This window comes from Desmodus rotundus, chromosome 2 (genome assembly GCF_022682495.2).
Source record: "Desmodus rotundus isolate HL8 chromosome 2, HLdesRot8A.1, whole genome shotgun sequence".
In the NCBI taxonomy this organism is placed as follows: domain Eukaryota; kingdom Metazoa; phylum Chordata; class Mammalia; order Chiroptera; family Phyllostomidae; genus Desmodus; species Desmodus rotundus.
The window spans coordinates 99,992,968-100,006,880 of NC_071388.1; the positions used below are offsets into that span (position 1 = coordinate 99,992,968).

At 37.0% G+C, this 13,913-nt stretch overlaps 1 protein-coding gene across 1 annotated transcript in view; it reads left to right on the forward strand.

Annotated features, from left to right (window-relative positions):
* SLC49A4 (solute carrier family 49 member 4) overlaps nucleotides 1–13,913 on the forward strand; it is a 78,067-nt gene that overhangs the window by 38,054 nt on the left and 26,100 nt on the right. The window contains exons 5-6 of the mRNA XM_024577925.3: nucleotides 8,750–8,858; nucleotides 11,924–11,991. Coding sequence (XP_024433693.2) covers nucleotides 8,750–8,858; nucleotides 11,924–11,991 — 177 coding nt within the window. The remainder of the gene's footprint in view (nucleotides 1–8,749; nucleotides 8,859–11,923; nucleotides 11,992–13,913) is intronic.

The following is a 13,913-nucleotide window of genomic DNA, read 5'->3' on the forward strand; positions in this document are numbered from 1 at the left end:
CTTCCTCTCTCTTTCTTTTCCTCTCTCTCCTTTCTCTCTTCCTCTCTCCCTCCTTCTCTCTCTCTTTCTCTCTCTTCCCCCCTTCCTCTCTAAAAATCAGTAAATTTTTTAAAAAGTTAAAAATAAGTACCTGCAATTTTTCAAGCTTGGAATGGACACATCTCTGATATTATGTGAAAGATCTTATATTCTACAGACAATTATTTGGGCCTTTTACTTTACTTCTGGGGAAACTTATAAAATTCACTGTGTATTTGTTGAATATGTCTTTTAATATTACCCACTTAACTTAAAACTTTTTTACACAACAGACATTGCTGTGCTGCAGCAAATTGCAGTTGCCATTCATTGTGAAATTTGCAACACATTTTCTTCCAGTCTCGTACTCTTTTCTCCATAAAATATTCAAATAAGAAAATTATAATGTTATGTCATTATGTAAAAAAATACTTAGAAATGAGGTAGCTCATTGACACCAAGATGATCAGTGACAGGTTATAATACGAAAAGCAGCACATGCTACAACATGCACACAACAGTATCTTACCCAGTGCGGCAGTTAAAGTGAATTGTAGTTCTAGCAAAAAAATAAAGTTGTGTTTAAAATTAAAAATTAGTTCTTCAATTGCACTAGCCACATTCCAAGTGCTCAATAGCTACATTTGGCTAGTGGCCACCATGTTAGCATAGCTATGTCACATTATTCTTCAAACTTTGGTTTGCAGCCAACTAAAGTAGGTTGATTGCCTTTTTTTTTTTTCTCTTAAGTAAAATGGAATAAAATAGAATAGAAAATACTGCATCACTTGTAGTAATGATATATATCTTTTGTTAGACTTTGGTTTCAGCCTCTGTGTGTGTGTGTGTGTGTGTGTGTGTGTAGGTAGGTCACAAAATAAATACAGTTCTTACCCTGGAGTACTGTAAAAGGTTTTCGAAAACCACGCCTCTGTGGTACCTAGTACATTGCTTTCCACTTAATAGGCAAAGAAAAAATATTAGTTAAATTGAATTATTGTCAGTGGCACATATTTGTGAGGCAACAGTTAAAATGATAGCTTTTTTAAAATGCTATTTGAGTTTTTATTATGCCAAGCCAGAGATCAGATGGCAATGGCTAAGGCTAGAGATGTAGGTTAGGGTCATATCATGCTATTCTAATAATTTTGGACGATGTGGGAAATGAGTGGTCATTGAAGGATCATTAATTTTAAGGTAAGGACTTATATAAAAAATTACTCCGATAAGGAAAAACAACTTAAACTTATCTCTCTGAACACCCTCTGTTTGCTTCTAATTGCTGTAGCATCAAGATCTTTATTCTCTGTTTAAACCATAAAGTGTAAGACCTTTCTTCTCTATTTAAAAAAAAACAAACAAACCCTTATTACTGATGCCTAACATTCCTTTGTCTCTTCCCATATTCGTTGGTTCACTCTGCAGCATTGCTTGCTTCTACTTGTGGGCTCGCCAGGGCAGTTCTTTGAGCCTGCCATGCTCTGTTCCCTAGCCCACCAATGTAATTCTCTTGTCCTTCAAAGAACCCCTAATTGCTCATTAGTTCCTGGATTAATTGGAATAATTTCCTTTCTAGACTGATTATATTTACTGGGGGGAAATAGTCAATGGTTACATGCCAACGTTACCACCACAACTATTTACTATTCATATGATGCCTGCATCTTCATATGCATTTAACCTGTGTAACCAAATGTAAACCTTCTCTCCCTTTATATATTAGTTTAAATTATATTTTATTGATTGTGCTATTATAGTTGTCCCAATTTTTTTACCTTTGTCCCCCTCCATCTAGCACCCCCCACTCCCTCAGGTAATCCCCACACCTCTATTCATGTCCATGGGTCATGTGTATAAGTTCTTTGGCCACTCCATTTCCTGTACTGTACTTTACATCCCCATGGCTGTCCTGTAACTACCAATTTGTACTTCTTAATCCTCTCACCTCTTCACCCATTCCCCTACACCCCCCTCCAATCTAGGAACCATCAAAATGCTCTCTATATCCATGATTCTGTTTCTTTTCTTCTTGTTTGCCTAGTTTGTTTTCTAGATTTAATTGTTGATATGTATTTTTGCCATTTTATTCTTCATAGTTTTGATCTTCTTCTTAAATAAGTCTCTCTAACATTTCATACAGTAATGGTTTGGTGATGATGAAGTCCTTTAGTTTTTTCTTGTCTGGGAAGCTCTTTATGTGCCCTTTGATTCTAAATGAGAGCTTTACTGGGTAGAGCAGTCTTAGCTGTAGGTTCCTGATTTTCATGACTTTGAATATTTCTTGCCAATCCCTTCTAGCCTGCAAAGTTTCTTTTGAGAAATCAGCTGACAGTCTTACGGGAATTCCCCTGTAGGTAACTAACTGCTTTTCTCCTGCTGCTTTTAAGATTCTCTCTTTATCTTTAACCTTTTGCATTTTAATTATGATGTGTCTTGGATGGGCCTATTTGGATCCATCTTGTTTGGGGCTCTCTGTAGTTCCTGGACTTGCATGTCTGTATCTTTCACCAAATTAGGGACATTTTCTTTCCTTATTATTTCAAATAAATTTCCAGTTTCTTGCTCTTCCTCTTCTCTTTCTGGCACCCCTATGATGCAATGTTGGATTGCTTGAAGTAGTCCCAGACACTGCTTACACTATTGCTTTTTTTTGGATTCTATTTTCTTCTTGTTCTGATTGGTTGTGTTTTGCTTCCTTATGTTCCAAATCATTGATTTGATTCTTGGCTTCAACCTTCTACTGTTATTTCCCTGTAAATTGTCCTTTATTTCAATTAGTGTATCCTTCGTTTCTGACTAGATCTTTTTTATGCTATTGAGGTCCTCACTAAATTCCTTGAGCATCCTTATAACCAGTGTTTTGAATTCTGCATCTAATACATTGCTTATCTCCATTTTGTTCAGTTCTTTTTCTGGAGTTTTGAGCTGTTCTTTCATTTGGGCCATGTTTGTTTGCTTATTTTGTCAGCCTCCCTGTGTTTGTTTCTATATTTTAGATAGAGCTGCTCCTTGTCTTGGTAGTGTGTCTTAATGTAGTAGGTGTCCTGTGGCATAGCCTCTCCTATCATTCAAGCTGGTTACTCAAGTACACCCTTTGTGTGGACGGAGTACACCCTTCTCTTGTAGTTGAGCCTTGATTGCTGTTGGCAGGTCAGTGGGAGGGATTTATCCAGACCAGTCAGCTGCAAGGAATGACTGGAACCACTGACCACCAACCTCCACTCTCTGGAGGATCAGCTGTTCAGGGGCAGGGTGGTGATGTTCTGATGTGGCCTGTAGCTGTCCACTGGGTGCACTCTAGGATTTCCCAGGTGTTGCAGGCTAAGGTCAGCTTCCACCTGTGTTTTGTCCAGGGCCGCCCTGCCTGAGCTATAAAGCAATCTGAGAAGGTTGCTACTTGTGCTGGGCTTGGAAATTCCCAGGTAAAGCCAAGCTGTGAATCTAGGTTGGTCCCTGCTAGTGCCATGCCTGGGGCCAGTTAGCAAGAGGTACAGGGGCTGGGGGCTCACTGAGGCCAGCTTTTACTTGTTTGATAGGATTTAGGAAGTTGTGTAGCTTGAGCCAAGACCAGCCATTCACATGGAAAAGTAGCTTGGGTGTGCCCGTAAGTTGGTTGGGACAGAGTCTCAGGCGATCTCCAGGGCAGACAAACAGTGTTAGCCAAGTTGATGGAGTCTCAGATATAGCACTAGCCTGCTGGCTCTGTGGCTCTGTTGGGGGAAGGATTCAGAAAAGGAGCAATGGCCTCTGCCTATTGTTCTGTCTGGGAGAAATGTGTCCTCCAGCTGTCGCCCTGATGCCAGACATGTTAGTTCCTCCCCACATGCCACTGGTGCCTTTAAAGCTGCTACCCCAGAGCTGGAACTCAGAGGGAATGAGTCTGAGTAAGTCCATGCGTGAGTTCTTTAAGAGGAACTGCTTGGGTACCCTGCAGTTTCTTCCACCGACTCAATCCCCACTGGTTTTTGCAGCCAGAAGTTATGGAGATTTATCTTCCTGTCACTGGAACCCTGGGCTGGGGGGTCCTGTTGTGGGGCTGGGACCCCTCACTCCCAAGATTTATCCCTCCCAAAGTTTTATCCACCACATATGGATGCGAGACCAGTCCATTCCACATCTCTGCCCCTCTTACCAGTCTGGATGGATATGGTTTATTTAATTCTGTAGTTGTCAGACTTCACTCAACTTGGTTTCTGTTGCTTCTGAGTGATGGTTGTTCTATAGTTTAATTGTAATTTTGATGTGGTTGTGCAAGGAGGCAAGCCATGTTTACCTATGCCTCCATCTTGACCTGAAGTCTATATATTGGTTTAATGTTTGATGATGGTAGATACTGTTTTTGCCTTAAAGCTTCAAAGGTGGAGAATTGAGTTGAACATGTTTCTTACTTCAGGACACATGAACACATTTCTTCATTTATTTAGTTATTTGTTCATTCTTTTATTTATATTTCCCACTCTCACTCCCCTTCCCTTCTCCTCCCCAGGCCATCTCTCAAATGCATTTAATGTGTATCTGTCTGTGTGCTTTTGCAACGTGTGTATTTTTTGTATGCATCTATGTTTATCTAAAGGATGGCACATTACGTATCTCGTGCTCTTTGACTCTTTTCACTAAACACCATGTGGGTTTTATAACTTTTCATTTTGGAAATGTTAGAAATATACAAAGGTAGAATAGTATAGTCTCCATATCCCCATAACCCAATATCAATAATTTCCAGTTTATAGCTAATATTATTTCAGCTGTACTCTGCCTACTTCCCCTTTCCTGCATCATGAAGGAAATCCAGATGACAAATCATTTCTTCCATAAATATTTCAGTATGTGTAAAATATGTTAAAAAGATAAGGGACTCTTTAACACAAATGCAGCACCATTGTAACACCTAAAAACTCCTGAACAGTGGTTTGCTAATATCATATCAGTGTTTAAATTTTCAGTTGTCTCATAAATGTCATAATTTTTTTTTAAAGTTTGTTTGAATTAGGCCCAAATTAGATTCACACAGTGCAGTTGTAAGAATCTATTGGTCATCATCATCTATAGGTTTCCTTTCTACCTCTCTTTTTCCATGGTAATTTATTTGTTGGGGAGCCAACTCTTTTGTCCCCAAGGTTTAAATTTTGTTGATTGCCTCTTTCTACTATAGTTTGCCATGTGTCTCTGTCCTGTATATTACCTATAAATTGTTAGCAAGAGCTATGTTCTGATTGAGGTTTTTGTCTTTGCTTTGGTTTTGGTTTTATAAGACTACTTCATAGGTGATGCTTCCTTCTTCCATCCGGAGGCATATGGTATCTGGACAATTCATTTTAGCACCCTGGGTGATATTAGCACCCTGTTTTCAAGATTGAATACTACTAGTTCTTTGTACTCCATGGTATGAAATCATCACGTTTTATCAACCCGCTCCCCCTGTGGACCCAGACTGCCTCCAGTTCATTGTCAGTCACCACAACACTACTGCAGCGACATCCTCAGACGCATCACAGTAGACCTGAGAATTTCTTTGGAAAATAGACCCCACAACAGGATTGCTGGGCCATAGATATTTTAAGCTTAATTTGCCAGATATTGCTCCCAAAAATGAGCAATATTGTTTGCTCATTTTGGGAACAAAAGATTGTTCCCAAAAATGCCTGTGCTTATCAGCAGGGCCTTTACCCTGTATGCCTAGCAAACATGATATTATCCATCTTTCTAATTTTTGCTAGTGAAATAGGTATAAACTAATGTCTTTAATTTGCATTTCCTGGTTATTAATAAGTTTGAGACTCTCATTGTAATTGTTTGCTTTTTAGGTTTCATCTATTATCAATTCTTTTTAGTTTCTACCCTTTTGTTAATAGTAGTTGCTATTATTTTCTTAATGATTTACATATTCTAGGTATAAATTCCTTGTTGATTTAAAATTTTATATGTTCAAATATTTATTTCCATTCTGCCTACTAATTTTTGTCCATGAATTACTTAGTTATCAACTTTCTGGTTTTATCTTTCACTTTTAGGTTTTCAACCTACCCAGAATCCACCTTCATATGTGGTGTTAACTAGTAATGCAGGGTTTCCTGGGAGGTTTTCTCCATAAAATGAACTAGCACCATCTGCTACAGGATCCCTAGCCCTTTCATTTGTAGTGCCACCGCCAGCGTACATTGAGTTTCTGTGTCTATTTTCCTCCATTGTTCTCTTTGTTCTTGAGCCAGTCCCATACATTTTTTGTTACTTTGGCTATGTACGGTGGTTGTCTTAATATCTGATAGGGCAATGGCCTCCGTTTACATATTTTTTTAAGGACATGCTTGCTTTCCAAGGACTTTTATTCTTCCATATAAACTTTAAAACATAGTTCTTGAGTTTCTAAAAGATTCAGCTGCAATTTTAACTGCAGCTGTGTTGAATGAGCAGACTAATTTGGGGTAAGTTGACAGCATGGACTGCCTCTTCACCTATTGAGATCATCTTCTGTTCTCCTGATTAAAACTTGCTTCTTCCGCTGCTCCCCAACCCAGGTCTTGGGCCTTTGCAGTTTATTCTAACTTGATAGTTTAAAAAATTGTTAATAGCTATTGTGAATAATATCTACTTTTAATTATATTTTAAAAGTTAAACTTTTGGGAGGGAAAGGGGAAAGAGTTGTCAAGGAACATGTATAAAGGATACATGGACAAAGCCAGAGGGTGGGAGGTGAGGATGGTTGGGGTCTGGGGGGGAGTGGTGGGGAGTAAATGGAGACAACTATACTTGAACAACAATAAAACAAAGAAAAAAATTAAACTTTTTATTGGGAGATTATAGGTTCACAGACAAAGAGAAAACATGGACCCTTTCTCCGGTTTCCCCCAGTGCTAACACCTTACAGAAGGACAGTACAGCCTCACAGCCAGGATACTGACATTGATACATTCAAGACACAGAACATTGTTATCATCACAAGGTCACTCCAGCTGCCCTTTTGTAGCCACACCCTCTTCCCTCCCACTCTATTCCTTAACCCCTGGCAAAGCTAATCGGGGCTCGTTACTATAATGTTGTCACTTCAGCAATGTTATATAACTGGAGTCATGTACTACAAAAATTTTGGGGGACTTTTTCACTCAGTGTAACTCCCTGGAGAATCATCCAGGTTTTGTGTATCAATTTTTATTTCTTTTTATTGCTGAATAGTACTCCATAGTGTTCATGTACACAGCTTGTTTAACTGTTGAGGGACATTTGAGTTGTTTCTACTTTTCTTGGCTAAAATAAAGCTGTTATAAATATTTGTATACAGGTTTCTGTGTGAACATAAGTTTTCATTTCTCTGAGATAAATGCCCAGGAGTAAATTGCTGAATTGTATGGTAAATTACATATTTCATTTTTTTAAAATGCCGTTTCCCGGAGTGGCTGTAGCATTTTTCATTACCCTGAGCAGCATATAAGTCTTCCAGCTTCTGTGCATCCTCACCAGGCATTGGCGTTATCACTGTGGTTTTATTTTAGCCATTTTGATAGGTACATAGAGGTACGATTTCTGTAGAGGGCAACTTGCGTTCCGTATTAAAGTTACAAATATACATACTCTGTGACATGGCGGTTGCACTTGTAGAAATTGATTTTCCTCTTTACTAGTGCACATGTATTTCACCTGCATTCACATGTAGTCCTTTGCCTGCAAGAGCAAAGGAATAAAATTGTATGAAATATATATGTATATGTATAAATATATAACTATATTATATAAAATTGTATGGCACATATATGTATATGTAGCTATATATTATATAAAAATACATAAAATATATAAATCTCAGCAGGGGGCTGGTTAAGTAAATTATGATAATACTACGTAGTGGAACACTGTGCAACTATAAGGGAGAATGAGGAAGCTCTGTGTGTATGGACTACAGAGGAGCTTTAAGACAAGTTGAAAAGTAAAGTTCAGCAGATGATTGTAATATGCTATCACTTATGTAAGAGACTGGGGGGGAATATACATACATATTTGTATTGGCTTGTATACTTTGAAATATTTCTAGGAAGTTATCCAAGAAAGTGATAACATCGGTAATTGTGGAAAGAGGGAAGTAAGGGTTAGAGGGAGGTGGTTCCCCCCTATTTTTATACCTGTTTGTCTTTGAGCCTTTTGAATTGTATTGCCTATTAAATAATTATAAAACAAAACTAATAGTAAGACAAATGATAATAATAAAACAAAAATTAAAACTGCACTCTGAAAATGGTAAAACTAACAAATTATATACTTGTTTTTAATCATTTTTTCTCTACCTTGTTTGAGGAGAAACAGTAATTATTTAACATTTGACTTTTTTATTTTTCAATTATAGCTCACACACAATATTATATTATTTCAGGTGTACAACATAGTGATTAGACATTTATATACCTTACAAAGTGATCACCTGGTAAGTCTAGTACCCACCTAAGCAACAATCGTTTATCCTTTCAATAAGAACTCTTCTTTTAACTGAACCTATGTATTCATTCTATGAAACAATGTTGGTAATTCATCTGTGTGATAAACATTGACAATTTTAAACTATAAGCAAAAAAGACTATTCTTATAAAAATTAAAAATTTAAAGAACTTTGAATTTATTATCAAACTGACAAATATTTTTTATTTCTGATTCCTATGTTCCAGTTTTCAAATGACTGTTTTCATGAGTAAGAGTTTAAATTCTAGATTTTGAACCTGTAATGTTTTCTTCTACTTATCTCTTACAGCAATTTGAGATTTTTGATGATTGCTTTAGCATATGCCATACCACTTGGTGTATTTGCTGGCTGGTCTGGAGTTCTGGACTTAATTTTAACACCAATGCATGTCAGCCAAGTAAGCATTTTATTTCTTTATGTGTTGTGTCTTACATGTTCTTACTCCAGCTTCAAGGCCTGGGTAAAACATTATTCTATACCATTATTGCAAAAGCAAGGTCCATATGAAATAAACAATATTGATTTTCTTCCTGGATTTTGTTAAGTCACAAATTTCACATTTATTTGGGTGTTATTAATGATGCTAATATACAGAAAATAAAGAAAAAACCTTAGTTTTATTGGCTCCATCTTTTTTTCTTGCTTTATACTTTATAAATATTAAGATCCCATCATAGAATATATGGCTATTTCTACATCTGATTTCTTACTTTCTCTCCAGTCTCAGGATGAAAATATCTCACGTCTTTAAAAATAGCCATTTCTCCTATATTCTTGATGCCATTCATTCCTTCCTCTTGCCTCCAGATAGCATGATGGAAAGGGATAGAGATTTAGAGGGCACAAGGTAGAAACCCAGCACACTGGTCCGATACTCCATTGTATGAATAGCAACCAATTTGTCCATTCTGCTTTGGGTGAGCATTTCAGTTGTTTACAGTTTCTGACTGTGGCAAACAGTGCTGTGTAACGCTTCTCATGCAGGTTTCTTGATGCCCCTCTGTACACATTTCTGTTGGATATATAGCTAGGAATGGAATTGCTGGTTATAGTGTATACCTGGTTTGGTAGGTGATGCCAAACATCCGCCAGGTGCTTGTATCAGTTTACGGTCCCACCAGCAGTACATGAAATTTCTCATTGTTCCACATCATTCCCAGCACTTGACCAAGTTGGTCTTTTTAAAATTAGACGTGCTGATGGCTGTGCAATAGTACACCATCACAGTGATATCTTTTGAAGTGTTCATTAGATATTTGAATACTCTTTTTTTGTGACACACCCATTCACATCTTTTGCCCCCTCTTGGGCTTCTTTTTCTTACTGATTTGTAAAAAAGAGAGCTGTGCAGAAGGGGCCCCAGAAGACTGTGTGGGGTCCTCAGCAAGTGAGAAGCGCACTGCACATGTAAAGAGCAAAACCACCAGAGGTCTGACAGAGAGGCTGCTGTAGGTTTGAAAGCAGAACAAGCATGGGGGAGGGCGAGCAATGCGGGGCACTTGGAGCCTCTGGCCCAGCCAGAGTGGGAAGACCTCATTAACATCTTGGTGTTCTGCTGAGACACAAGAAAGGCCAAACTTTAGAATATAGGACCATGCCCTAGAAAGAGGAAGGCCTACCCTACTTACACCACTGTAAACAAAGCCTACAAATTAGCCCCAACAAACATCTGCCGAGGAGACAATTTGGAGATTGACTCCTACCAAGCGAGAGACTCTTGGGAAACAACTTGGTTTCTGCTTCTCTGCTGTAATAAACCACAAAATCAAGCCCACACAAGTTCAAGGTGATCGTTTAGTAATTGAACTGCCTACTAACATAACAATTAACTATTTTAAAGAAAAATGAAATTATCCAGAATCTTTATATTGTGTTGTCCATGATATATACTATACATTTTTTAAAAAAAAACAAACATAAGACATACAAAGAAACGGGAAAATGTGACCTATATTTTAAAAAACAAAACAAATAAAGTAGTCAATAGAAACCAACTTGGAGATAGTCTAGATGTTGGAGTTAGCAGACAGGGACTATAATGCGAGAGAGAGAGAGAAATCTTTGTTCCAAGTTCATAAATGTATTTGTAGAACTACATTGTCTAGTACAGTAGCCACTAGCAACATAGGGCTATTTAATTTCAAATTTTAAAAAGTTGAAATAAAATAAAAATTAAAAATTCACTTCTTCAATGGCACTAGCTACTTTTCAAGCCATTTGTGACCTGTGGCTACCATATTGATCAGTGCAGATATATTGCATTTCCATCTTCACAGAACATTCTGTTGGATAGTGCTGTTCTAGCTTTATCGTTATTCCTGTCATATTTAAGCCTAGAATTGGATTTTGTGCTTGTTACATGGTAGGAGTTAATTTTCCCCCAATATAAACACCCATTAACCTAATAGCAGTTTTTGTGAAGGTCATGCTTTCCCCATTGCTCTCTAGTGCCATCTTTGTCGTCGTGAAGAGCCCTCCTATGCGTGAATGGGTTCTAACCCATTTTCGCCCCTCTAGCCTATTTCTCTCTTTGTGCCAATACCAAATTGTCTTAAGTTTTTTAATGTTACAAGTTTTGGTATCTAGTCGAATAATACCCCTTTTTACTCAGATTTTGATGAAAAAATTTTTAAATTTATACATCAGTTTGAGTATTAACTTCTTTATAGTACCATGTCTTCCAAACCATGATTATTGTATTTCCTTCATTTGCTTAGTCCCTACTGTGTCTGAAGTGATGCTTTGTGATTTTCTGCAAAGATACCATCTATGTATTTGTTAGATTTATTCCCAAATATTTGATACTTTTTGAAGCTATTATAACTGGTAATTTTAAAAATTATATTTTCTCTTGGCTGGCATACAGGAGTATAGTTGATTTTTAGAAGTTACTGAAATAGTCTAAAAAGTCTTTAGAACCCTTCAACTCCATTTAACCATCTAGCACTTCTGTGCTATTATTGTCAGGTATGTTACATGCACAAGGCATTATCATTATTGTTTACATGTCAGTATTTATTTATATTTAACCTATGTTTACCCCCTTTGTTTTTTTCATCCTTTATGTGTTCTGTTAATACTATACTAGCTGTTGTTGGACGTATTTCCTTGTATGTTGGCTATATTTAAACTTTTTGAGGTCAATGACCATCATTTGTCATTTTCCTGTTATCTTGAGTTCCTATTATAATGCTAGGAATGTAGAACATATTTGAAAAATCTTTGTTATGACATTGATTATTTTGTTGATATAAATATTTCATTAGGTTAAGGATATATTTACTGAGTTATTTGTATTAGTCACACATGAATCCTTTCATTTGACTCATTTTCTTAAATGGTATTTCCTAGATTTGTTGCCATTTAGCTATTAACATATTGATTATAGAGGATTTTTTTTCATGCCTTCGACATTGCAGCATGATAATCTTGTATTAAATGTGTCTACCACTCTCTTAACAGGTAGATGCTGGCTGGATTGGATTTTGGTCTATAGTTGGAGGCTGTGTTGTTGGAATAGCCATGGCAAGGTAAGAATATTTTATGTTAAACATGGAGTATCCAGAAACAAACAAAATGCCCAAAGGGACGATCAGCTCCCCTAAATAAATGTCAAAATTCAAGGAAAAGTAAAATAAGCAAAGGTCCTTGTTCGGGCTATGAGAAAATCAATGTGCAGTAGGTAGAATTTGCTGCCACAAGAAACCTTCTCAAGAGTGGTTTGTGCTGAAATGTCTTTGGAGGCTGGAGACCTATTTCCAGTGTATTTAAACTGCCTCTGTCCATTTTACTAGAGAACAACATCTACAAATGGAACCCAGAGAAAGGTTTCACGGTAATAAAGGCGAATTGATAGTATTGAGAATAGGAGAGAATTGAAAAGAATCACTTGTAAGAGCATGTCTAGAATTTTCCATGAAAAAGCTATACCCTGATTAGCAGATACTTATTTCTGGGCTTTTTGGCAGGTGTGTCTCAATTATTATTCCATTTTGATGAAAAAATATCCACAAAGACTTACAGTTTCATCAAACTGCCTATCATCTAGCACATTATGATAATACATTTTTAGAATGAGACAGAAGAAGGAAAAAGTTTCATTTATTCTAAAAAAAGAAAAGAATGAATGTCACTCCTGCATGTGACTGCCTATAAAACTACTCTTGGTCTTTCCAAAGAGATGATACTCATCCACTTCCCAAATAATTTACCCTGTTTAATCAAAAACAAAATTAGGCAACTAACTTTACCAGGAGAGGAAGAATCTAGTTCCATATTTGGGGAGGTGAAATGAGGTAGCTGTAAATCACCTCGATGTCTAAACACTTGAGCATGATTGACACAGGATAGTATTATATCCAGGTCTTAAAGTTTGCATAGTGTTTCTGGGATAATGAAAGAATAAATTGACACTGTAATTTCTAAATTATTTTGAGGTTTTTATAAGTTAATAAAATACAAGAATAAAATCTAAAAGCTAAAGAAGAGGAACAGGAAGATAGCTATTGTAGCAAATCACTCTATTGATACCGAAATGCACTGACCTATCACATTTGACAAAAATCATGCCCAATTATTGTAATTAAATGTCCAAGACAATTAGAGTGAGTCATCATTTACCGAATTCTATTCTGAGCACTAACTAGGTTGGAGGGAACCATTATATATCAGAAATGGCATCTCAAGTTCTCCCTTCTCTTTATTTTCTTTCTACAAATCTTTACTACACAGAAACAGAACTAGAGGGGCAAATTAGCATGAGGACATTTCTGTTATTAATTTGTTGAAATGGAAGTTCTGAAAAGTATTATCTTTACTCTGGGATTTGGAGTCAATTGTAGGTATCTCCTAGGCCTTAAGTAAATCATAAAATTACATTTATAACACCATTTTGGGGACTTCTAGAATGTAATCTGCTTATAGACATGAGTGCTTCGGATGATTTTTTTTTGTAATTATGCTGCCAAAGGCCACTACTAAATGTCCTACTCTGGTCCTAACAGGACACTGTGATGTTATTAGCCCATTTGAAAGGGCTAGGTCTCCAAAAAGAGCAGATCCCAGTGGTCAGTTTATTCTGGGTGATCTGGCCCTGTGAAACTGTCGCACCGTTCAACCTCACTCAGCTCTGATTGTACCAGAAATGTCTTATTCCCTCCCTCATACCTGGCTGTCTGCCTATCTGGCAAGTAAGTTCAGGCAGCATCCCCAAAATATAGATCACAAAAGTAGATGGTGAACGTGGAATTAAAACAAACGTTTTAGATTTTCTTGAGGGGCATTTCTATTAAGCTGCAAAACCTTTTTCAAAATAATTTTCTGTCTGTGAAATAGTTGAGAACAAACCTGTCACTGGGCAAAGGTGCAGCCATTTTTCCCACCAAAAGATGGCATCAGCTCTCATAGGCAGTCGTTTTAGTCTAAAGAATGCTTACAAGCCTGATTAACCACA